The following is a 26,981-nucleotide window of genomic DNA, read 5'->3' on the forward strand; positions in this document are numbered from 1 at the left end:
TTTTGGAGTAAAAACAAGCAAGCGTGCAGAGGAGCAGAAGCCTGGAGAAGGTGTGTGGACACAGAGCACTGGCAGGAAATATGGACAGAGGAGTGATTTTCTGGGAACATGCCTGGAAATCCTCCACCATCCGGTCAGTATCTAAGCCTCAGACTCAGGGATTCTGAGAATGCCCCAGGGCAGTGCTTCTTAACTGGCGGTAATTTCATCTGCTAGGACCTGCTTGGTGGGGGGACAGGAGCTACCGCTGGAATTTAGTAGTAGGTGGAGGTTAAGGGTGTTGCTGAACACCCTGCAATGTATAGGTCAGCCCCTCCCCCGCCACTGCCCCCCACAGCCGGCCCCTAGCAGTTATCTGGCCCCCAATTCCATGGTGCTGAGGACGAGAACCTGGCTAAGGGTGAGACTGTCTTCTTTTCCCAGGTGGTGGGCTGCTTGGAAGGAAGCGTAGGTCACCCATAGCCTCAGGTTAGCTTGGGACCTTCAAGGGGCCCAAGAATAAACTCTCACGTGTTCTGCACATTTGGAAGGTGTCCTGGGGTGGGGGCAGCTACAGGCCTCAGAGTCTCCCAGGTTCTCTCTTGGTTTCCCGAGGTCCGAGCTGGTTAAATACAGGAGTTGAAATTTGAAATGTGAAAGCAATGAATACATAGTGAATGTTATGTGTATCTAAATTAGTAAGAACACGTAATAATAAAAGTACTGAAGGATTTATAAAAAAATAGATAGACAGACAGAGAGCTAACAGTACTGAGAGGGTTATAGTTCACCGGCTCACAGAGCAGTAGGGAGCTGGCACAGATCCTTGTTATTATTATTTTTTAAAGATTTTATTTATTTTTGACAGACAGAGATCACAAGGAAGTTGGCAGAGAGGCAAGCAAGAGAGAGAGAGAGGGAGAGGAGGAAGCAGGCTCCCTGCCGAGCAAAGAGCGGGATGTGAGGCTTGAGCCCAGGACCCTGGGATCATGACCTGAGCCGAAGGCAGAGGCTTTAACCCACTGAGCCACCCAGGCGCCCCACAGATCCTTGTTAAAGGTACCATGTTAGCAGCAGTTAACTGTCTCTCTGCACTGCCTCTACTTTCATAAAACATGCTTCTACTTTCCTTTCTTATTTTCTTCTTTCTCTCTCTGTTCCTCCTTCCGGCTCCCTCCCTTCTCTCTTCCTCCTTCTACCCACCCCACCACCTTTCTTTTAAAGCATCTGGTCATCCATCCTACAGGGCCAAATGCCAGTGATTCCACTTGCCAGTGGTTGTCAGCAAATGGAGGAGAGTGCAGAAGTCTACTGCACCCTTTATATCACACTTCTTTTGGCTGGAACTAAGCAGATGTTCATCTCACTTAAGGACTCTAGGCCAAAAAGCTCCCTACCTTGGCATTATGGATAACATGGACCATCAGACACAGCCTGAGATCAGCCTGTAAGACCCCAGAGACAGGTACAGCATCGGGATTTGATGAAATGCCTACAGAGTCTCTCAAAGTGAAGTGTCATCAATCCAATCCCGAACCGAGAGAGAGGATGCTGGGGTGAGGTCTAACAGAAAGAGAGCACTAGGGATTCCCCTCCTCCTGCGGAAGCCCAAGAATCCCAGAGATAAGCCAAAGGAGAGGACTTCATGGGAGTAGCTGATGTTTTCTTAGGACACTTTCTTTTGTCTGGAAGAGTGGGAGGTAGAAGGTTGGCATGAGGCAACGCTGAGGGAGGAGCTGGTTACCGAAAGAAAGCCAGACAACAAAGGGAGGCCGGAGGGCTTCAAAGTCACAAAAGGAGACACCCGTTTAATGAATCCAGTTGGTTTTCTTAGATCCTTCTTGGTTTACAGCCTTTCTGCACTATATCGACGTGTATCAGGGACAAAAGGACCAAAGGGTTGTGAAGTTGAAGTTTACAGATGAGGAGACAGGCTTGTAAAGGCAATGCGCATGTTCAGACAGAAAAGAAGTGAGGTTTTGTCAAGAAGTTTCTATGACTCAGAAGAGCAATGCACTCACGTACAATTCAATACGGCAGATTAAAGATCTGGTTCCTTCTCCTTCATTGGTTGAAACCAAAGGGGGCTGGGGTTGGACAAAACAAAGCCTATCATTCAGAGCTGTCTATACTGGACATTTTTTTTTTCAGGGTTGCTGATAACTTACTGATTGTCAAATCCAAAGGCTTCCTTATGTTATTGTCTTATTAACCTTCTTCCTCTTGAAACTTTCTGAGCTTTCACAAGAACCCACAATCCTACCCTTCCCACCTCTTCTTTCTTCCTTTTCTCTACTATGGTTTTTCCCCCAAGGCTCATGTTTATGTTTTTAGTCCTAATTTTATAATGAAGACCTCCAAATCTACAACGCCAGCCATGTATTTCCACTGAAATTCCAGGTGCATATCCCCAAATATACAGCAGATCAGACAAAAAGCCTGATTGCCTGCCTAATCTTTGGAACTCAGTATGGTCAAAATCAGGTCAAAGTCCCCTTCCTGCCCCAGATCATCTCCCCCTTTCTCTCCTTCAGTCACGGTACCCATCATTCTCCCAGGTCCTCAGGCTCAGAACCTAGAAAAGTCATCTTCTACTTTGTCTTTTCTGTCAATGCTTTCCCGAGACTCAGACTCCAGTATTCTGGGTGAGACAGTGTGGTCTTCCAGTGGGAGGACAATTTCTCCAGCTTGATGTGTAGTGAATTTTCCTGGAGACCTTGGAGGATAGTTTTCATATGTTGTATGCATTCTGGCCAAGAGAGAAAAAGACAGAAATATAGTACAGAAGGGAAATAAAAAAGCAGGAAATCTCTCAGTCTGTCATTGATGAGGGGGCTGGAAAACACTGGGGATGCTGTAAAGACTCAAAGTTATTTCCGCCTATATCCTCAGACTGTAAACTCCTGGTAGGTGTTCAAGGAGTTTTGGGGGAGTGAAATACAAATACTTCCTTTTAATATTGTAATGATATTTCTTCTTTTTGGGGAAAAAACTGAATAAAAATAAAACAACAAACTACCAGATTCCCAGAGTGAGTACAGGAGCCAAGACTGATGATTGAGCCCACTCTGGGGACTCTCACAAGGCCATCTATGTGCAGTTAGCACATCAGATAGTTTGGGCAGACTAGGACTGGGACCCAGGCTAAAGGTCTGTGGCAAAGTCATGTAGGACTCTACACTGATCTTTGTTTACCAAAAGACATCTGTGGAGTTTGCACTGAGGGGGACAGCAGTGGTGCCTGTGGTTCAGGGTATCACTGACCTGGCTTGTGTTTCTGTATTTAAGGTATCATGCCAACAGTGAAATAATGTCATCCTCTGTGAGGGTGGTATTTCTGTAGGATTTCTCTTATGATCCTCCAAAAGGCCAAGTTCACTGCCTTGAACATATGTAGTAAGACACTGCTGAATAAATAAATGAATGGCAATTCTGTGCCTTGGGGTAGAAGTAGACTCAGCTTCTATTTCAGAGTATGGTGGGATCCAAGAGTCCAGAAGATTAAGAGGCATGTGAATCTGAATCACTTCCGAATGAGATTGTGTCCAAAGGTTAAGTGAAACAAGAGGGGAAATGGTCCATGAGCACATCAAGGGGTTCACCAATAATCTCTTTAATGGACAAAGGAGGCTTTTATTTGTTTTGGGGTAGAATTTTTTTCAAGTACATTCTCTTAAACTTACGAAGTTAATATTCATGAGGTTTGTTCGAGTCCTCACAGAGCAACCATGGCTAACTAAATATTGAGTGGCTTTCCTCTGAGGCATATCTGGGGCAGCCAGATCAGAGATGCCGGCTTCTAAGAGCCAGCCCACACTGTGCTTTCTTTAGTGCAGTTGTAGTGGGTTATTCGTCTGATTCTGGAAATCAGAAAGGGCATGGGGCAAGATCCCACTTGACATCCCAACTTACTGAAGTAAAAAGAGAGGTTCCAAGTGTGGCAATGCTCTAAGAGTAGAATCCCCAAGATTCCTCTAATTACAGAATTTTCAGAGTCTCACTTATAATCCTCTGGACCATTACCGTACTACTAATGTGGATCAGGGCCACCCCCATGGGAGCCCCCTATCCTTATATGTTACTATCGAGAGTTAGAGTCTCTAAGCCTGATATTGATCTGCATATAAAAGATAGTGACTTCCGATAGAGGAATTCAGAAAAATGTTCAAGGAAACATCTTTCATGAATAAACTCTACCCCTTGTCTTGGACAGCTCATTTTATTTGGTGTTAGCAATCCAGCTGTAAGCTTTTATAGTATACAGAGTCTCTGGGGAAAATGGAACACTGAGATGTAACTAGAATGAATTTATACGTCTGAAGTCTCTCCAGACTAGGACTGGGGGAGCCCGCAGCTCAAGTGCACCAACGGGAGTAAACACCGTTCCTGGCCTTACTCGTCTGTCTGCTGCTACCTTAGTGAGCTCCTTTGTATCATGCTGCTGACTCCTACAGCCAGGCTGCGGGCCCTGGGTTTTTACTAAGCAAAGCTCAGAATGTTTTCAAGTGATACAAATAACTATAGATAACCCACATTTTATAGATTGTCTGCATTTAAAAAAGGGGATGATTTAATTTTACATGATCAGTATCTGTTCTTTAGACAGAAATAAAAATAGAGTTAATAATAACGCTAAGACATTAGCCTGGTGTGCCTATTCTTTTGCCAACCCTGAAATTCCTTTTTAGGGCTTGTCTGAGCCATAATTTAGTCTCCTGATTGGGACGACGTATTATACAGCAGTACCTTGAGCAAAGTGACTGCTATAGGTACTCGAAGCAGTTATGTCCCTTATAGTTAATGAACTTATGAATTCACACTGCCTTTTAACTCAAAATCTTCTAAATCTGGTTAATACTGGTTTTCAGTCAGCAACTATTTATTGCGTATCTGCTGCGTGGCAGGCACCAGGCTAGCGACTGCGGATGCAGTAGTGAAAAAAGCAGACAAAGTCCTTTAATTACAGTCTGATGATTATCCTGGGCCTGATTAACCCTGACTCGACTGATACAATCTAATTCCTGAGCCTGTTAAACTGGAGGGTATATCGTGGGTTGAAGAGTCACTCAGTGAAGTCTTATCTGAAAGAGCCAGGCAGTTCTGCCCTTAATTACAACCCTCGGAACTGAGAAAAGAGAAGGGAAGGAAGGAGGGAGGGGAGAGGAAAGACAAGAATTATCAGCTGAGGTACTGGTGCCACTCACGGCACTGGAGAGGTGGCTGAGGCTGCAGGCAGGCCCACAGCACGAGGGCGGCTAAGTCACCGTCCTTACCCATTCCTCTCAGATCCCCCCAACGCCAAAATAATGCCTAATGAGGAAAGAAGCAAGAAGGTGACTACATGAAAAGTTCTCCATAATGGATTTATGGAGCCAATCTGGGGAAGCCTGTCTGGTAAGTTCTTCATTGTACAAGTCTCTCATGATTATTTTATTACCCATATAGGGTAATCCATTTTGATAGGGAATAAATTAAGCTATACTAGCCAGAACCCAGGAAGGAAGAAAGTTAAAACTTAGCTCTGTGCTAAAGACCTTTTTCTGCCTCACTCAGTAATGAGAGAGACTAAAACAGAGGCGCTAGTTCTAAAGCTTTATATGTCTAGGTGTTAAAAATGTTGTTGAATTATATAAAGTGATTCATTTCAAATTTAAGTCTCAGAGCTGAGCCTTGGGTGGGTCCTGTGACGTAAACAGAGGATATTTAAACCTATAGCCACAGAACAGAATGTCTTACCTACACCATTGTGGAGAAAGATGAGGAAAAAAACAGTTTGTACCAATTCATGCCATGGGTGGTCCTACGAGAGTACGAGGACAAGGTCATGAACTCAGGACTATGGCCATGGAGAAAGCCCAAGACATATATACAAGTGGTTCATTAGGGGCAAGCTTGAGCGGTCCAGGTCTAGCTTCTTATTTTCCCAACTTCAAGGGGATGAAGATCTCAGACAGAAGCACAGGTCCCTGAAGTGAGTGTGTTATTTAATCCCTTGTCTGCTCAAGGTCAGCTCTTTAAGTATATTTTTATTTTTTTTAAGTCATCTCTACACCCAACATGGGGATCGAACTCATGACCCTAAGATCAAGAGTCACATGCTCTACCAACTGAGCCAGCCAGGCATCCCAAGGTCAGCTTTAAATTGACCTGAGAAACAAAATACCAGAAGAGGCCATATCTGGTTCTTGGATTACATGGCAATCCATAATATTCTTAAAAAAGGAAATGTCTACTGGAAGCTCTACTGCTACCATTAAAACAGACACTCATAATGTCTGCCTTCTTCTGAGAGTTCGCAGGTAAGGTGCAAGGTACTTTGGTTTGAGCTGGCGTGTTCAGAGAGGGATTAGGAGATGCTGGTCTGGAAAGACTGCTGGCGTAGTAAGTTCCCAGCAAGTGGTTTTAGCTGTGACGTGCATCTTCGGGGTGTAGGAGAGGGAAGAGAAGAGGAGGAACACTGGCTGGCAGCAGCAACAGGTGAGGTGGCGCCCTGGACCAGCAGCAGGGAGATGAGGCTGTCAGGGAGACGGGGAGCAGGGAGAAGGAAGGGGAGATGTTCTTTCCTTCCCTCAACACAAGCTCATCCATCCTCCTACTCGTGGTAGGCATTACCAGCACCTGCTTTTCTGCAGCTTCCAAGCCAACTGGAGGATTATACTTCCATGTCCCCGGAAGTCAAGTATGGTCATGTGACTTGCTTTGGCCAATGAAATAGAGTGGAAATGATGTGTGTCCCTTCCTGGAAGAAGCATTTAATGACTGGGCTTGACTTTCCACCCTCTTCTTCTCCTGCTTTGCCCATGTGAATGTACCTACTGAGGAAGTGTCATAAGATCAGAGCAATGAGGAAAACAAAAAAAACAAGACCAAACTTTTGTCACAGTAAAGCCACTGAGATTTCTGGGTTGTTTGCCTATCTTAATCCCATAATCTGTCTTTGTTCCCTCTTTCTGACAGTCTGTCTCTCCCTTGCTCCTTTCTTGCCTCCCTTCATTTGATCTCTTCCTTCCTTTCTTCTTCCCTTTATTATTTCATTGTCCTAACCAAAAATAAAAAATACAATGTCACATATTCCAATTCTTAATCTAAAACAAGGATCAGTTTGTTTTTTGAAAAAGAAATGAGTAAATTTTTTGAATTAAACATTTCCTATTTCTCTCTCTTAAAATTAAAGCCCTGAGGTGAATTAATAATCAGCTTTACCTTGTGTAAAAAAAAAAAAAAGCATGCTTTGAAAACCTTCCAATGTTACATACATATACAGTGTACTATTGTGGATAGACCCTCCATTGATTTTCTTGTGGGTTAAAGTCTATCTGGAAAAATGGAAACAAACATAAAACTTCCCTAAACACCATGCAATAGCCATGCAGCTCAAAAACCAGAGCTCCTCCTGGAGCCGACTCTGAACAGGAAATCGCTTAGGTCATAACCAGTCACTTAGTTTTCATTGGTAGCTTTGTTACAAAGGCTACTGGAGCTGGAGCATCCAGAAGCCTGTTCAAGACTACAGGATGTTTGGAGTCATCACAAAAACTATACATTGCCATGCACAATCATTCATGACATAGCATCTAGACCTGAGGTCACCCCCACAGCCCCAAAAGTTGTTTCGAGCAATAAAAGTCACTCTAGACATGAAGCAGCAAAGAATGCAAAAGCAGGAAAATGCAGTCGTAGCCTGGCTAATCATGCATATTGAACCAAACACAACAGATGTGTACTTCAAAAAAAATTCAACAAGCTCTGGTTTCAAGTAGGAGCATGCTCTACTAGGTAAACATGATGTGGACTTTCAGGCCATTTTACACCACCACGGAGAGAGCTGCTGTGGGTTTTACACATAACCAACTCTGCAGAGATGATCTTGAGCAGGGAGCAGAGGAAAAGGTATGTAACAGTTATGTGAGGGAAAGAAGACCATGCAAAAGGGAGCGAGAATTCCCAAGTTCACTTACTGCCTGCTTTTGCTCTTCCTCCTAGAGATGTTGAAGATGAAGAAAAGGAAGAGGGAAAAAGGAAAGAGATTAATGCCCATCACCACAAACATTTGGAAGAAACAACAGAAGAATCCAGCAGGCCAGGCCCCTGAGTTCAGAGGCCAAAGGCTCTGACCACCACCAGGGAACCATCAGCAGACAGAGTGAACGGCAGGCCTCTATCCTATCCAGTTCATTCAGTGCTAGCTTCTAGCGCTGGGAAACCATCTAATCCAACTTCCTCATTTACAGACCAAAAAGGCCTAGGGAGCCTGACTTGCCTGAGGTTACCCAGCTGTTTATCAAAGCCTGCACCGTTTCAGTAAACTGAAAGAAGTAGCTCAACGAGGCCTCCAAACCCCAATAATCAGTCCATTTCACCATCCCCCATATTCAAATGTGTTAGCTATATTTCTCTAGACCAGCAGTGCTCAAAGCAGCAGCCGCACCTGGAGACTTGTCAGAGATGCAAATTTGGGGCATCAGCCAAGACCCCTTGAATCCAAACTCTTGGGGTGGGTGGGGCACGGCAATGCATTTCAGAGCCTGTCAGCTGATTCTGACGCGTGTCAGATTGAGAGCCACGGGTCTAAAAACTTCCCCCAAACTAGCAATTTCACTTGACCACAGATTCTCTTATGGAGTCCCCTTCTCTCCATTTGCTTTTGGGCTTCTTTGTGGGTTTTTTTTTCCCCCAAGGACGCACATGCTTCCCCATTCCTCCAATAAACTGGAAACGGCTTCAGGGCCCCGAGAGGCTTCTGAAAAAAGAACTCTTGACCTCAGTTTTTCACTAACTCAACACAGGTTCCTTTAGTACTTCTTAGAGGCATAAAGCGCTGGAAACATGAAGCTAAGGTGTGGCCTCTGTCTTTCAGAGCCTTCCAGTGACGGTGGGCAGAGTGGGTACTCGCCAACTCTGAGCTATCCGCATGCACCACTAGAAAGAAGCCCAACAAAGATGAGATAAACACTCCCGAGTTTCTCTTTCCTCAGTCCTCGGCTCTTCAGCTACTCTGTCTTTTAACGGGTCTTTTTGCTGCTTCTTCCTGTGCTCATCATGGTAACTGTGGTCAGGGAGCTTCTGCTCTTTGCCCTAAGTGCGCAAGTCTAAAAGCTGTTGCTATGGTTCTATTTAAATTGGAGCCATCCGTGCGGGCTGTCTTCGCTGAACATGGGTGTGGGAAGTCTTAGGGATGGACGAGAGCTCCTGCTTCCACAGAGTCTGCAGACTTGGGGGCCACGGTGAGAATGACTTCAGAGGGTCCCATCAATTACAAAAAGGAAAGAGAAGGTAAAAAAAAATTGGAAAAAAATAATGTTGTTCCTGCAAGGGAGAGACAGGGACTAGGAATTAAATGGGCACCAAGAACTCTCTTAAGGAGACTCCAAGTCAGCACAAGACGACGTTCTTGGTAATCAGAGCCAGCTGCTAGCTGCCTGACCGTACTTATATTCACAGGATCCCAAGCAAAGAGAGGCCCTGAGCATGAGCTGAGTTAGCCTTACGAAGTCAGCACCTTTTAGCTTCTGTATCTGGTATGCTCGGCTCTGGTTAGAAGGGACTGGAATTCTGCAGTTGGGAGGAGATCTCCCTTCCTGGCCAGGCTCCCCTGTGAGGCAGAACACTTTTCTTTCATTCATAGGCAAGGCAGACAGCCATAGGAAGAGTTATTAAACAATGTAAAATGTGTTTTTATTCCTGGCACTCAATGTTGACATGGACAGTGAAATGCAGGGGAGGGATGAGGCAATGCTGACAGGCTGAAATTGCAGCTGAGCTCAGAAGACCAGGATGAAGGTTCTCAGAAACTGTTTCTAAGACACCTCCCTATTTTCACTGTTTTTTCCAGGTTTAGTATTGGAGGTAACATTGCTTTGGCTCAAGAGAATAAGGAAATTTCTTCGGGCTCTCTGCTCAGCAGGGAGCCTGCTTCCTCCTCTCTCTCTCTGCCTGCCTCTCTGCCTACTTGTAATCTCTGTCAAATAAATAAATAAATCTTAAAAAAAAAAAAAAGAGAATAAGGAAATTTCAGAAAGTAATGTTTCATGTTTGCACATCTGGTGACTCTGCTATGGAAAGCTTGTCCAAAGACATGACATCATGATAAGCTGCAGAAGCCATGTGCCAGGTTAGGATGGGAGGGGCGCACAGGGCAGCCTTTCCCGGAGTCAGAGGCCTCTGCTGTACCCTGGGATTAGAAGGGTGCAGGCTTTGATAAAGGATTGCTTAGGATGGTGTTACAGTATTCCAACTCACTGGAAGTTACTCAGATAAAGCCTTGAAGGCTCTGTCAACACAGTAACAGGTCAGATACAAGGTCCTGGAAATTTTTGCTACCAGACAGTCAGTTGCGGTCAGTAAACACTGATTGATGGCAACTGGCACAGCTGATTTAAAGGAAGTCATAATACCGTAACTAAAAAGTGCCAATCTAGAGGTGCTTATGTCACCTAAAAACACGTAAGATTCTGCCACGTGGGGGATGTCTGGCTAGGTGGCCATAACCACTGCAATTATCTGTATGAAAATTTATATTCTAAACCTTGTTCACAAATGAGGTTGAAATCCAAAACTATAGAATTCACCTGGTGACTATGTTTTAAAAGAAATATTAGAAAAATGGAAAATGAAGCAGAAGAATATTGGGAACATGATTTATAAAGTGAAACACCAACATGCAACTACTTCCAGATGAAATAAGTTTGAGACAGAGGTCACCTAAATACATTAATCAGGGGAAAAATGTAAGGAAAAGATATGTTCTGACCATGGGTACCTGGGTGTCAGCCTATATTATGTCATTAAGAAAACAAACAAAAAAAAGAATCTATTAAGAAGGTCCCTGATCTCCTTGGTGACTGGGACTAAATCTTACTCATCGCCAAATACCTAAACATGATATTTAGGAACCAATATTTTCTTGTTAAATACATGTATGATTACTTTTTACCCTGCCTTATTCCCAAAAAAGGATTTAAGATTATTGTTGATGAATTAATAAGCAATGGTGACACTTCCTATGTATGCTTCCTTAAATTATCACTTTTCAGATAACCAGACAATGTACATTGTATTTCACTGACCAGTAGAAAGAACTTGCTGTATGGAAATTTACTGTGTGGTGTATCTTAATTTACGAGTATCCCACCATGTGGTTTTATTGTCCATTTGACTAAGTGCTTACAGCTGTTTTATGAGAGAATTAAATGCTAGCAGACTGAACATCAATGAAGGCAGGACAGTCCTTTGAAATTAAAATTAGGATTCTAAAGTGTACTTTTATTATGGGTTGGTGAATATTTCTTTTTAATAGCAGGAAAACATCTTTGAAATTTTAATGGAAGTCAATGATTCCTATGGATGACCTTATAGGGGTGCATATAATACAGAAATTAGGATTGTGCTATCATCCTTTTAGGAAGCTGGACTCTAGAGGTATGAGATTTTCAAGTTCTAATCAATGGATAAAAAGACAACATTCCTGGTCTGTGTCACAAATTCCTCCTCCCACTCTGAATGGCCTCAGCCTATCAGGTGAGTAAATTATAAGACATTGAAGAAGTTGGCAGGGAATTCTGCAAAATGGGGCACCAGGATCCTGCTTATTTTACCGTAAGACAATAGCTAGAAATACAAAGAAACTCAGGGGTTGCGATCAGAGTTCCAGGCATCAGCTCATTCTGCTTAGCACTTGAACACAGGCATCAGAAGTGAACTACAAGGTCAAGTGATATACATGGGGCTCTGAACCAGGTACTCTAAGAACCATGAGGGCCACGCAGCTGATGAGAAAGCACACCACGGTACTTTGGGGAAATATATTCTGACCTCCTTTCAGTTTGCATAAATCTTTTGTCTTTTACAAAAATTACCCTAAGGTACCTTCCCATCTATGCTTGGGTAATGTCTAGAGCATCTTACTAAAAGGAGTTTGACCCAGGCAAGGGGTGGGTGGATCCCTTTATCTCCTGACAGGGGACGACCCCACATGACAGGGCTTTCAAAGCCCCACAACAGCCAAATGCATTTAAATACATCTCTGCTGCCTTGAGTGGGCAACAGGGCTGGAGTAGCCGGATACCTGACAGCTGTTGGAGGGATGTGGGCCAGGTTTTATGTGTAAAATTTTCTTTAAACACGACCCACCTAGACATAAAATATTTTTTAGGAGAAATTCTGTTAAAAGGGTTAATGTAGAAACATGTCCATGCAAAACCCAAATTCCCCCGGACCAAAGCTAGGGAAAGAAAAGAACAAAAAAACAAAACAAAACAAAAAAACCCTGAGCTCGAGACTTAAAGCAGAGATTGTCTTGAGCAAGTCACAAGTCAGTTTAAAACACAGACACTACATTTACCCAAGCTGCTAATGCCACTAGCTTCATCACGAAGGGACTCGTCTAGAATAGAGAAGTTGAAAAAAAGTCTCCAAGCCAATGTTCTCTGGAGCCACCACTCCTAGTCTGGACCCCGTCACTCACTTCAGACTGGATGGTTATATTTGTCTCCATGTCTCCTGTAGCTTCTCCCTTCTCTGATCTACTCTACACATTTTCTCAAACCAATATTTCCAAAACCTTCAATGACTCCCCTACCACAGGATTAAATCCACTCCCCTCGGCCTGGCTTTTGAGGTATTCCACACTGTGTGATTTCCACTCTGGCTTGCCAACGCTGTGTCACACCACAAAATACAGTGGTTTACAGCACAGGCACAGAGACCTAAGGAATTAGCAGCAGGAACAAATGTGCTCTGGTTGGGCTGCTCTGTATCTGGGTAAATATTTCTGTCGAATACCAGTAAAACTGTCTAGGTGAGGACATTTAAATGCCAAGCGTGCCTCTCTCTCTTCTGGGGTACAGGGGTTGTAATACATGCTTCAACAAAAACAGTGAGATCTGAATCATCCCAGAGTTATTTAAGCCCCAGTATAAAAACCTAGAGCTAATATGCTATTTTGTTCCTCCTAATAAAGTTATGCGTTAGGATGAGTCTGATTAGCTTGGTCTGCTGCTGTAATACTTACTAAAATAGGACACTTCATAATTGTTATGCATTTAAGTGGAATATTTGAAAACCTGTCTAAAGAGAAACTTTAAACCGTTGAGAAAGATTCATGTATATATAGTTAATATCCTGTTTACAAACCTTTATATTTGTTCATAAAAGCAACTACTCAAGGACAGGACTCTAGGTCCAGTTACTCATTTTTTACCATCAGGCTTCACACTAGTTTCGACGACTTTGTGGAGTCACGGCTAACTTTACGCGCGGCGGTATTTCAGCTTTTAGCTGAACCCGGTCCTGACACCACAGGGGAGGCAGCAGCGGAGTGCGCGGTGAAGGGGGAGAGCGGCTCAGCAGAGGGTGGGGAGGCCGGGAGGCGGGGCATCGGGAGGCGGGGCGCGGGGAGGCGGGGCCCCGGGAGGCGGCGAGCGGCCCCGGCTCGCTCACCTTCAGCAGCTTCATCAGCCCTTCCAGCTGAACCATCAGCTCGCGCCTGCTCTCCTGCAGTGCCGACATTCTCTGCTCCAGCTCGTCCTTCCTCTGCCTGTCGGAGGGGAAAAAGCCCATCAGAAAGGGAACTCTGAAGATAATGGGACTTGCAAAGAAGGGTCCAAGCCTAGGTGAAATGGGTTTTGACCTGATTCTGCTACTGACCAGGGTCTGAGACGCTGAGCAAGTCATTTAACCTCTGCTACGTCATGTTAGAAAGTGGTGATAATATTTGTTTTGCTCTCTTTACTGGTGTGAGAATGGTATGTAAAAATGCTTCGGAAAATACACAATATTGATATAGCAATATAGAGAAAAGTATTATTAATATTATTATTAAGGCGATTCTTAAAATTCCTCAGGAAGTCAAATACCACTTTTAGAAAGATAGATAAAAATAGTCCAAATTTAAACTGATAGTGAGAAAGTGTATGCAAACTGCTCGGCACCAGACGCCAGCCTCAAGAGTGTGACTGACATCAGGGTAACTGTGTCTAAGAGAATTCACTTGTTCCTGAGGACAGATTTCATGTCAATTCTAGCTCAATATGTCCCAAACCAAACTTAAGACTGTGGTCCATAAATGTTCTCTTTCCTGATTTCTTCCAGTTGTCATGGCTGAAAACTTCGGTCCTCTTTAATACTTTTCTGCTTCTACCCTATTCTCCATCACCCAATTCAGATGATTCATTCCTGGAAATTTATGTGTTTTTCTCTTCCCACGTCTCTCACTTTATCCAGGCACACCTTACCTCACATGTGCAATGGTCTCCTATCTTGATTAATCCTGATACCATCATTATGGTGAAGTGGAACAGAAATCAGGAGACTTGAGGGCCACCATTTACTAAATACTGCAACCTTGGACAAGCCACATGCCCTATAAGAGCCTCAATTTTCTCTTCACTAAAATGGGACTAATTACAAACAATGGCAATATTTTGAGGATCAAAAAAGATATGAAAGTGTTCTATGAACTTCACAGTGCTGCTCAAAGAAAAACTGTTCATTTCATCATCCTATGAAATAATCTCAGTAGTAGAATTTCTAGCATCCCTAACTCTTGCCTTGCACAATCCATGCCTCAGCTGTCCATTCTAGTAGCCACTAGCCACACATGACTACTGAACACTTGAGACGGGGCTATTCTAAATTAGATGCACTGGATCTCAAAACCTTAGTGTGAAGAAAAAAAAGAGTAAAATACCTCATTAATATTTTAAAATGTTGATTATATGTTGAAATGCTAATATTTTGGGTAAATCAGGTTAAGTAAAAGATAGTGTTAAAATTAATGGCACCTATTTCCTTTCAGTTTTTCACTGTGGTTGTTAGCAAAGTTTTAATTACCTATTTGGCTCACATTACATCTGTGTCAGAGAGCGCTGCTCCAGACCCCACCTACGTCCCTATCCCTAGTGCCTCACCTTCTACTCCCTTCCACGTCTGAATGTCTAGTTAATGGTTCCCTTTTCCCCAAACCGATCCTATCACTTCACGTCTCACAGCCATTCCTCCCTTCTCCCAGATGTTATTCACTCCTTAGTGTCCAACCCACACGTCGCTTTTCCCAGGAAGCTGCTCCTGATTACTTCAGCAGGTATCAGATCCTGCTTAATTAATCACCACAGCAACTGGAGCTTCTCTGTGGCACTTAATTTCTTTTACCTTGCGCTGCTGTCATTCCTATCATGACGCAAAATCCTTGAGGTCGGGGGATGAGTCTTGGGATGTTCTGAATGATTAAGAGACTATCACGCCTCCAGTATGTACCCAGTTAACATCTAGCAAAGTTAACCCAATCGCAGTTTGAAATCTTCTGAGGGCTTCCAATCACCCATCCCATAAGGCCCTCTAGAATCTGGTCTTAATTATTCAACTAATTTTATCTCTATCACTGACACTTTAAAGATTAATGCAAGGGATGCTTGAAACAAATTCTTAGCTCCAAGACTCCTTCCCTTGTCTGAAATGTATCATAGTTATTCGGGGAATTATGCTGAACCCCAACTCCACTTCTAACCTGAAATGTTTTCTCCCAGATTCCATCCTCGTTATCCTTACCTTTCATGGTCTAGCTCAACTTCCACCACGTCCATGGGTCTAACTGCTTCCAGCGTGTGTATGTGCTTTTCCCTACTTATATTCTTTCTTAAGATTTTATTTTTTTATTTGAGAGAGAGAGGGAGATAATGAGCAGGGCAGGACGAGAGGGAGAGGGAGAAGCAGACTACTTGCTGAGCAGGGAGCCCAGTGCAGGGCTCGATCCCACGACTCTGAGATCATGACATGAGCCGAAGGCAGATCCTTAACTGACTGAGCCACTCAGGAGCCCCCACCTACCTGGATTTCTTACGATATAGTTTCCACACTACTTACTAACTCTATATAATATTAGTTAACTGACTAGAAAATTATTTCACGTTTATCTCCAAAACTATATTATCCATTTTTTTAAAAGATTTTATTTATTTATTTGACAGAGATCACAAGTAGGCAGAGAGGCAGGCAGAGAGAGAGGAGGAAGCAGGCTCCCCGCTGAGCAGAGAGCCTGATGCAGGGCTCCATCGCAGGACCTGATCATGACCTGAGCCAAAGGCAGAGGCCCAACCCACTGAGCCACCCAGGCGCCCCTCCAAAACTATATTATAAATTTTTCTGAAAAAGATTTTATTTATTTATTTGACAGACAGATATCACAAGTAGGCAGAGAGAGGAAGGGAAGCAGGCTCCCTGCTGAGCAGAGATCCTGATGCGAGGCTCAATCCCAGGACTCTGGGATCATGACCTGAGCCGAAGGCAGAGGCTTTAACCCACTGAGCCACCCAGGCGCCCCTACATTATACATTTTTAAGATGGAATCGTTTTCTAGTCTTCATATTCCCTAAATTTCTAGTGCAGTTATAAATGCAATAAAAAGAAACTGACTCATTCAATTTTCTAGAAAGTCTTTTTTCCCTTTACTTTTAAGACTGGATGCAGGACTCTTTCCCTGTGCTGTAAGTAACCAAGTAATTATAATATGTGGTGAAAATGAATGAACTCCAGCTACAAGCAACAACATGGAAGGGTCCTGAACTGTAATACTGAGGGGGAAAGCTTCCACTATCTGCATATAATAACATCTCTCTAAAGCTCAAAAAACAAAATGTAAAACTAAACACTGTAATATGTGAGAATACACATATATTTGATAATACTGTTTAAAAAGCAAAGGAATGATAAACCAAATTCTGGATAGAGGTGAGCTCTGTGGGGAAGGTGGAAGCCAGGAAATGGGGGCACTTACACATGTTTAACAATATATGAGTAGGAGGTGGGTTCATGTGTGTTCATTTTATCATTATGCTTCATATCTTACGCATTTGTCATATATGCTATTGTAACGAGTATACCATTAAAAATAATAATCCAGGGGGAAAGACAACCCTGGTGGTCAGGATTCATAAGCACTAATCCTAAGAACAAAATTGTAAATCTTCTTTCATTATAGGTAGGTATAGACTAGCTGGGTATTGGCAGCTCCTGGATTCATATATATTGGTCAAAACCAGAAGGATGTCAGATACCTAGGAATGAAACTTGCCCTTTCTATGTCTTGACAAACAAAAGTTCTTAATATAAATACAGATGAATTTGCCAACAACTTTCATGGTTAGTTAAGTGCCTGCCTTCCGCTCAGGTCATGATCCCAGAGTTTTGGGATCAAGCCCCACATTTGGCTCCCTGCTCAGTGGGGAGTCTGCTTTTTCCTTTCCCTCTGCTTCTGCCCCCACATTCCAGTCATGCTCTAAGAAATAAATAAAATCTTTTTTAAAAAAAAAGGACATTCCCTACATTTTCTTCTCAAGTTTTAAAGTTTTGTCTTCACGTTTAATCCATCTGGTGGTATTTTCTCCATAGGGTGAAGCGAAGAGCCAGCATGTTTTGTCTGTAGGCATAACCAACTGATCCTGCACGCTTCCGAAATACTACCTCTTTCTTCTGTGATAATGGAAGCTGCTTTTGAGATTAAATACTTCCTGATTTCTCAAGAGTTAGACCCTTCTTGGATTAGGTTAAATTCTTGCCTCTTGCTGCCTACATGCTAAGACCCCCCCTAGATTTAGCCCTTTGCCTACTAAATCTCTGATATTTTTCAGACCCCTCTGGGTTATTAAAGGACTTTTAGCAATCCCACTTCCAGCAACAGTTAAGACTGGAGTATGACCATTTTTGCTTTGCTAGACACAAAATACTTACTTGTGCCTGAGCCATGGTGGGGAAATGGAAGGTTCTATCTTATTCTGAGAGTTTAGAGTTACGCTGGGCTTGAGTCAGCAGCACACCCTCTCCCAGACTTCCTAGTGTAGCACCAACCTGCTAACATCTCAGGCATGCAACAGAGGACCGCACAGCAACCAAATCCTCAAGCCCAATTAAATATAGAAACTAAAATGAATTTTCAGAAGAATGGGAATCTCTGTACCTCTAATGATTTTCACCTGCAGTTTTAATTCTTTATGACTTATTTATTGATGATATAAATCTAGACAGAAAGACAGTTATAGAAAAACAATATTCTCCATTCTCTAGGAAAAGAAATCATGGTTGGGAAGCTAAATGACTTAAGCCAAATGAAGAATTAAAAAAGGACAGCTATAAGCGGAATAAGTCAATCAAAGAAAGATAATTATCAGTGATCTCACTTATAGGTGGACTTTAAGAAACAAAACTGAGGATCATAGGGGAAGAGAGCGAAAAATACAACAAGATGAAACCAGAGAGGGAGACAAACCATAAGAGATTCTTAATCATAGGAAACAAACTTGAGGGTTGCTGGAGGGGAGGGGGATGGGAGGATGGGGTAACTGGGTGGTGGACATTAAGGAGGGCACGTTATGTAATGAGTACTCGGTATTATATAAGAATGATGAGTCACTGAACTCTGCCTCTGAAACTAATAATACATTATATGTTAACTTATAAAAAAGGATAGCTGTGCAGAATCCCAGGTGATAGCACATTAAACATCAACTGTGGAATGTCAAATGTTACAACCTCCACAGAAAGAACCCACTCTGTGGAAATTTAGAGGTCTAGTGAAGATCAGGTCACTAACTTAGTGTCCAAAATGTCTTCACTTACCAAAGAGTACACACACATCTTTCTAAGACTGATAGGAAATAAGACCCTAATAGCTTTGATTGGCTCATTTTCATATTATGCTCTTCTAGAAGATTTCTCCATTCCCTCCAAAACAGCAACCGAGTGGGGGCTGAAGCTGCTCTCTAACCCTAGTCAGACCCTGCGACCTTTAGTCTCCAGCACTGAAACAGTTTCTATTTATGTTGAAGTGGGAAGATCCCACAGCCGTGGTGCAAGGGATTCCCATGTGGTTTTGTGTCTGAGGTAGCGAGCACCCTTCTCACTCAACACAGTCCTGCTCTATGAGGCACCAGGAGAATATACTCTTAGGACAGAAGGGCACTGGTCCTGCCAAGACCCTCTTCTGTCTTCTGCAGACAGCGGTGCAGTATCCTTTCTTACCTCAGCAGCCGCAGCTCGGCCAGCAATGTGGGGTTCTGCTGCGCCTTCTCAGGGGTGGGCTGGGAAGCCTGCTCATGCTCCAGACGGAGACGCTGGATCTCTTGCAGGATCTCCCTAGAGAGGACAGATGAAAGAAATAGCTCGCTCTTTCCTGTCAGGACTTCTAATGCTAGTACAGTGGCCTCTACCAATCTTGTTCTGTTTCCAAACGACCCAGATGTGAAACAGCCACCTTCTGAACCCTGCTGCATTTCGTATTTCCTCAATGAAACAATCCTTTGTGGTAGAAAGTCATATAAATACTCTTCTCAAGAACTTGAAAAATCTCCACAAAAGGAAAACAATCACTAGAATGGTCTGTTTGTTTCTAGGGAAAAGAAAAAAGAACTCCCCGCAACCTCCTAATGTGGGTCCCTATGCTAACTACCCACCTCGTACTCCCCTAGCTCCCCTCATACTCCCCTACCCCGCCTGGTACTCCCCAACCTCCATACCCCCCACCCCCACCCCTGTCTTTGTTTCTCTTCTTTCTCTTGAGCCACTGAGTGACAACAGCTGCCATTTCTATTTCCTATGCCTGTTATGTTACATCCGACCTCCTTCTCCTGGTTTCTGCCTCTCAGGGCATACTGGTATGCTGTCTGGTCTCCGTGCCTGCCTGCCTGCCTGCCTTCCTCCATTTTTTTATTTGATTGCCTTTATCTATTTGAGAGAGAGAGAACACAGGCAGGGGGAGCAGGAGGCCGAGGGAGAAGCAGTCTCCCCGCAGAGCAAGGAGCCTGAGCAGGGCTCGATCCCAGGACCCTGGGGTCATGACCTGAGCGGAAGGCAGACGTTTACCCAACTGAGCCACCCGGGCACCCACCTCTGTGTCTTTAAATGGCTTTGTGGTGAGAGACCAGACAGTCACACACAACACAGTGGACCCGGATAAGATGACCAGACAGAGCAAAAGGGAGTTGGAGTGGAAAAGGGAATCACGGGAGGGGAACTGGTGGTGGAAGAAGGCACTGGGGTAAAGAACCCACCTGAGGGCCCGCGAGCAAGGCTGTGGGCTACTGGAATGTGCGGCATGCAGAGAACTACAAATCAGAGTAGGGGCATTCCCATGAGTGCGTTCTGGCCTATGTTCACTGAGGCAGGATCTTCCTTTACAGTCAAAAGCCAGCTAATCCACAAGGAAAATGAGAATCAGATACTCACGTGATGATCTTGGACTTTAGAAGCTGGCTCGACCTCTGCATTCTTACCTGTTTTTGTTTTCCAGTTCTGCAATAAGCTGTCTTTGTTGTTTGTTGGCATCAAAGTTAAAGCTCAAGTCATTGGGAGGACGGGTCTACGGTGAAGAGAAAGAAAGGGTTGTTTTTCTTTTTGTGTTGTGTGTGTGTGTGTGTGTGTGTGTGTGTGGTTCAACTGTATCCTGAGTCCTAGACTACTGACTTTTTAAAACAGATTTTTGAGGTATAATTTACATACCCTGAAATCCACCCATTTTAAGTATACCGTTCACAGAGTCTTAGTAAATTTAAACCGTTGTGCAACCAATCACCACAGTCCAGTTTTAGAACATTTTCCATCACCACAAAAAATTCCCTCCTGCTGGTTTGTCGTCAATTGCCACTCTCATCCCCAACCACAGGCAATCACTGATAACTTTCTGTCTATAGTTTTGCCTTTTCTAGAAGCTTCATATATATGGACTCCAACAACATGTAGTCTTTGGTTTCTGGCTTTCACGAAGCATGATGTTTCTGAGGTTTGTCACTGTTGCTCCATGAATCAGGAGCTCCTTCCCTTTTATTGCTGAAGAGTATTCCACCGTTTCTAGTTTTTGACTGTTACAAATGAAGTTGCTGTGAATTTTCATTTACAAGTCTTTGTGTTGATATGTTTTTTTTTCCCTTTTGGGTGAATATCTAGGAGTGGAATTCCCGAGTTATATGCTAACTCTATACTTAATATTTTGAGGAACTACCCAACTGTTTTCCAAAGGAGCAGTATCATTTTAGAATCCCACCAACAATGAGGGACAGTTCTGATTTCTCCACACCATCAACACCTGTCACTGGCTTTTGTTTTAACCAGATTCTAGTGCATGTGAAATAATTTGTGGAGTTTAAAAAAATTTTTTATTTTTTGAGAGAGCGAGAGAGAGAGAGAGAGAGTGCGTGTGCACAAGCAGGGGGAAGGGCAGAGGGAGAGGGAGAAAGAGAATCCCAAGCAGACTCTGTGCTGAGTGCTAAGCTCAACACAGGCTCAACCCCCTAGATTCTGAGATCATGACCCGAGCTGAAATCAAGAGTTGGACACCTAACCAACTGTGCCACCCAGGTGCCACGTTATTTTTTTTTAATTGAGATACAATTTGCATACCATAAAATCTATTAAAGTGTCCAATTCAGTGGTTTTTAGTATATTTACAAGATTGTGAGATCATTGCCACTATCTAACCCCAGAACATTTTCATCACCTCCAAAAGAAATCCATACCCATTAGCAGTCATTCCCCATTCCCCCTACATCCACACCCTGACAACTGCTAACCTATTTTATATGTCTGTGGACTTGCCTCTTCTGGATATTTCACATAAATGGATTCATACAATATGTGATCTTTTGTGTCTGGCTTCTTTCAGCAAAACGTTTTCAGGGTTCACCTGTGTTGTAGCCTATATCAATACTTTGGGGTTTTTGTGGCTGAACAATATTGTTACATGGACCTATCACATTTTGTTTATGCATTCAAAGTTGATGGGCATTTGGTTTCTTCCCATTTCTTGGCTATTTTGAATAATGTTGTTATGAGTATCCGTGGACATGTTTTTGTGTACAGATACGTTCTCATTTCTCTTGGGTATATTGTCTAGGAGTAGAATTGCTGGGTCATATAGTAACTGCCTTTTGAGGAACTGTCAAAATATTTTCCTAAGTGGCTGCACCATTTTCCATGCTCACTAGTGATGTATGAAGGTTCCATTTTTTCCATATTCTTGTCAACACTATGATTGTACATCTTTTTGATCACAGTCATCCTGGTGGGTGTGAAGAGGTATCTCATTGTGAATTCAACTTGCATTTTGCCTATGACTAATCTGTGGAGCATGCTTTCATGTGCTTACTGGGCATTTGCATATCTTCTCTGGCGAAATCATCTGTGGTTTTGATTTGCATATCCATGGACATTCCAGATCCTTGTTACCTCCTTTAAGAATATGGAAGCCAATCAACACAAACTAGGAGAAAGGATACATAGGCAACACTTCCTTTTTTTTTTTCCATTAGCCAGAACGGAAGCTCAAAACGAAGGCTCTGCAGTGGCTATGCTTCGCACTCTGCACGTATGTGGTTCTACCCAAAACATGACCTACCATGAAGCAGAAACCTTGTTTCCTGTCTAGAGCTTAAAGGTGCAATAAGTAATTCTTTTCATGTGGCATTTCCTAAATAAACAGGGGTAAAACAGCATAGCAAATGTGGGTGGGAAGCTTTTTTTTTTTTTTAACCTATTTTTTTTCTTAAAAGAAAGGTGATGTTTCTTCCTTTAGAGTTGACCGACAGCCAATTGAGCTAATTTTCTATATTCTTTCCAGAGTCTTATGAAAGCCAGAGCTGAGCCTCAGAAAAATGGGTTGCCTGGGACTGAATCTGCTGTGAATAACAGATTTCCAATTCCTGAAAACTGGAGTGAAAACAAACGGCTTCTTATTAGTGTGGGATCAGGGAAAATTATGGACGAGGAAATGGGCTCCAGCATGAATCGGCTTTGTGAGGGCAAACAAACAAAAACCTCACAGTATTTCATCGGAAATTTCTTTTTTAAAAAAGATTTTATTTATTTATTTGAGAGAGAGAGAAAGAGAGCGAGCACAAGCAGGGGGAGCAGCAGGTGGAGGGGAGGGAGAGGTAGGCTCCCCGCCAACCAGGGAGCCCGATGTGGGGCTCAATCCCAGGACCCTGGGATCATGACCTGAGCTGAAGGCAGACGCTTACCTGACCGAGCCACCCAGGTGCCCCTTCATTAGAAATTTCTAAAGATATTTTTCACTTTCGAGTTACTGCAAGGCTGAGGCTTCTTTCAAAAAGGAGGTTAATACAGGAACCAAGAGTTGTTATCAGCAGCAATTCCTAACCAGGCAAGATTCTTTGGCACCAAGAAGTATTGTTACTCAAGTACCAAGAAGTGTGACTGGAAGATTTCTATCCCGAGGCACCAGTTCCACAGGACTGACAACAGGGAGATCCCCCAGAGGTAGGGGTTGACGATGGCTTATTTCACCCAATCAAATTTTAAACACAGAGTATATTAAATAACAGAGAAACTCAGGATTTTATTTATTTACTATCTTAAACTCCAAAGTGCTTGGAGTTTAAAAAAGTTAAAAAAAAAAAAAAAAAGGCCAGGGCTCTCTTTCTAAAATGCCTCTAGGATACTGAAGAGAAAAAGACAGAAAGGGAATTACTAGTTCATAAAGACACAGAACACTTCAACTACAAGAGACCTAAGGATGATTTCTTTCAAAATTCAACTAGTTCATTCCTTTACTCAGCAAGTGTTTCCTGAGCACCTACGATGTGCTAGATATTGTTCTAGGAAGGAGGATGCATGAGTGAGTAAGATACAGCCCCACCCGCACGTAGCTTACTTGGTGCTGCGAGAGAAAGATAAGGAACCAAAGGTGTAAGTACAGGTCATTAGTAGTGATAAATCCAATGATGAAATACAGGCTAATGAAACAGAGTAAACTGAGACAGAATACTCTTTTGAATGAGGTGATAATGAAAAGGCTCTCAGAGACTCAGTCGAGTGAGGAAGCAAACCAGGTACTGGGCTGAAAGACGGATGTGCTGGGCAGAGGCCAAGGCCTGCAGCTGCTCCACGATGGAACAGAGCGGGCTTTGCTGAAAATGGTAACTGACTCTAGGAGATGACCCTGAGCCCCGATCACCAAGGGACTTTTAGCATTGGAGAGGAGTTTCTATTTCATTCTCAAAGTGGTATGAAGCCACTGTAGGATTCTGAACAAGGAAATACGGAATCAAGTCCAAATCCTGTAGGTACATACTCTGCCTTCAAGGAGGTGGAGCTTAACTCTCAGTCCTTCAGTACAGGCTGTCCATAGCGACTTCTTTCCAAAGAGGACAGTGTGGAAAGTGAGGGAAGAGTAACTTTATGTTGGCAAAACCTGACAAATACTACCTTGGCCAGGTGATCAAGGTCAACATCAACAGTGCTAAATGATACAATGGAAGAAAAATGGCGCTTACCTCTTCCTCCTCAAAAGCTATGACTCAAGTCTAATCATGAGAAAATCATCACACTAATCCCATTTAAGGGACATTCTATAATGTATTTGACTGGTACTCCTCAAAGCTGTCAAGGTCACCAAAAACAAGGAGAATTAGAGAAACTGCCACAGTCCAGAGGAGCCTAACGGGTAGGACAACTAGATGTAATGTGCTATCCTGGATGGAGTCCTGCAACGGAAAAGGGACATTAGATAAAAACGAACAAAATCAGAACAAAGTATGGGCTTTGCTTAATAATAAGGCATCAACATTGCTGCATTAATTGTAATATGCGTGCCATGCCGTTGTAAGATGTTAACAACAGGAGAAACTGAGCATGGGTTATTTGGAAACTCTGTAGTAGCGCCACAATTTCTCTGTAAATCTAAAACTGTTCTATAATAAAAAGTTTGTAAAAAGTGAACAAACTCTGCTTTGGCTCCTATACAGAGAATTTACTGTAGTGAGAGAAGAATGGAAGTAGATAGGCTAGTGAGGAATCCTAGATTTTACTATCTACTCACCATGCAAACCTTGAATTATTTTATTTCCCTATACTTTTCTTTTCTTAGCTGTAAAATGGGAATATTTACAGGAAGAGATGTGAAGAGGATCGACTCCTCTGTTACAGAAGCATTCTCTCAGGCTTAGGTGAAATCACAGAGCTCCATCATCTTTAATGAAATGGAGCTACATCTGAAAAATACAGGGTAAGGAACAAGACCCCTTTGGGCAAAACTGGGCGAATGTTACAAAACGAAGGAAAGCCAATGCAGGCAGCAAACTGGAATCTTGTGGCACATATTTCTGAAATCTAAAAAATGGACTCGAGGCTTCCCATCTGTATGAACTTGGCAGGTTGAGTTCCAGGGATGTGCCTGATACCCACTAGGCTTTCTCCCATCTCGCCTAGACCAACTGGAGGGCTGTAGATTACTAATCCCTCAAAAACCCAATGTTTTTTAGGGTAGTGGGTCCCCAACTAGCTCTAAATCAGAAGACTGAAGTTTTGCTTTTCCTCCTTAAATACAAATCAGTGGACTCTAAACACAGAGATTCTGATTTAGTAGGTTGGAAGCAAAGCCGAGGATCACTAGTTTTTAAATGCTTCAGGCATGATTATGGTATGTATCCACGTTTGACAATTACTATTTTACAGGGGCTTTGAGTCATTAAATGTGTGCAAAACACCACATGGATACTGCTGGCCTTTACTCGTAAGAAGCCATAAGGATATTTCTGGAATGGCGCATGCCTGGAGCCGGTGAAACGGTAAGGCTAGAAAGGCTGGGCTGAGCCACCTGAAAAAAAAGCTTCTCGGAAACATGTGAGGTAGGATGACAACACCCTGTTTTCCCTTCCTTTCCCATTTCTTCCAAGTTTTTCATAGTGAATTTCACATTTTTCCAAAAAAAAAAAAAAAACCTTAAAAACAAAAAACAAAAACCCTCCTCAGATTACACCCAACGTTGCTGATGTTGGTGACAAAATTTTAAGAATCTGCTGTTATTACTATGATTTACCACACACTGTAATTTTGTTCTGTTTTTAAAAGGAATTTAGGTACTCCAGGAAAACAAATGAGCTTTCCTGGCTCATCTAAGCAACCTCGAATTTCTTTGTTCAAGGGTCAGGCTGAAGAGGTTTCCGTGGCCACACTGTCACCTGAGGAGACTGGCCGGCCAGCTCCGCTACTGAGGAGCTCTGTGGGGTGCAATGCTGGCTGCTAAAGTAATTTAATGGTCTTTTTTTTTTTTTGTGAAAGGTTTTTGAGAAAAAAAAATCAATACAAAGCCTATCTGGTGGGCTATAAATAAATTCTTTCGAGCACTACACCCACTTTATGCAAAGCACTTGTATCAGCAAGAGATTAGCGGATTAGCAGTCTCCTGTTTAACAGAAATCTAGTCAAGAAGAACCCTTCCTGAGAGGCCCAATATTTTACAAGATAACTACACTTTGGAAAACAAACTGAAGATGAAAGAGACCGTATCAGTATTTCATCTTAAGATCATTCTAACAATGATCATTTTCACACGAATTAGAGAACTGGCATTGGAAACTATCAGGTGTAAACAGACTTATCTTGTTTGCAGGAACAGAGAACTGTGACCTCCTTTTCAGGGTCAAGTGGCTTTGGGAGCTTTTATTTACAATATATATTTTTTTAAAGATTTTATTTATTCATTTGATAGAGATCACAAGTAGGCAGAGAGGCACGCAGAGAGAGAGAGGAAGGGAAGCAGGTTCCTCACGGAGGAGAGAGCCCGACGCAGGGCTCGATCCCAGGACCCTGGGACCATGACCTGAGCCGAAGGCAGAGGCCTTAACCCACTGAGCCACCCAGGTGCCCTATTTACAATATTTTAAAAGCACAATGTATAGTCAGTAAGAATATTATAATGGCATTAAATACCCTCCATTTTAAAAATTCAACTGCGATGCTGTCTATCTCAACAAACTTAATTCCGTAAATTCTCATTTCTACAATGACTTGAACAGTTGTGACTGAGGACACAGGTAAGGTGTAACTGATTAAATGGAACTTTTCTTTATCCCTGACTCCCCCCCCCATCCCCCCAGCCCCCGCCACCCCGCTCCATTCTGTTTTTTCCCACTAACCTTTAGAGTTGTAATGTTGGGAGTCAGATGTGTGACCTAACAGTGGACTCTTAAGGAAAAGACTGTGAAGTTTAAACAAACCCAGAG

At 43.0% G+C, this 26,981-nt stretch overlaps 1 protein-coding gene across 2 annotated transcripts in view; it reads right to left on the reverse strand.

Annotated features, from left to right (window-relative positions):
• Positions 1–26,981, reverse strand: part of LOC308338080 (dystrobrevin beta-like) — a 77,586-nt gene that overhangs the window by 23,094 nt on the left and 27,511 nt on the right. For both annotated transcript variants that reach the window (XM_080831644.1, XM_080831643.1), the window contains exons 4-6: positions 20,238–20,323; positions 18,988–19,101; positions 13,417–13,513 (exon numbers count right to left, since the gene is read on the reverse strand). In XM_080831644.1, coding sequence (XP_080687770.1) covers positions 13,417–13,513; positions 18,988–19,101; positions 20,238–20,323 — 297 coding nt within the window. The remainder of the gene's footprint in view (positions 1–13,416; positions 13,514–18,987; positions 19,102–20,237; positions 20,324–26,981) is intronic.

Source organism: Martes martes (assembly GCF_963455335.1).
Source record: "Martes martes genome assembly, contig: scaffold_200, whole genome shotgun sequence".
NCBI lineage: Eukaryota > Metazoa > Chordata > Mammalia > Carnivora > Mustelidae > Martes > Martes martes.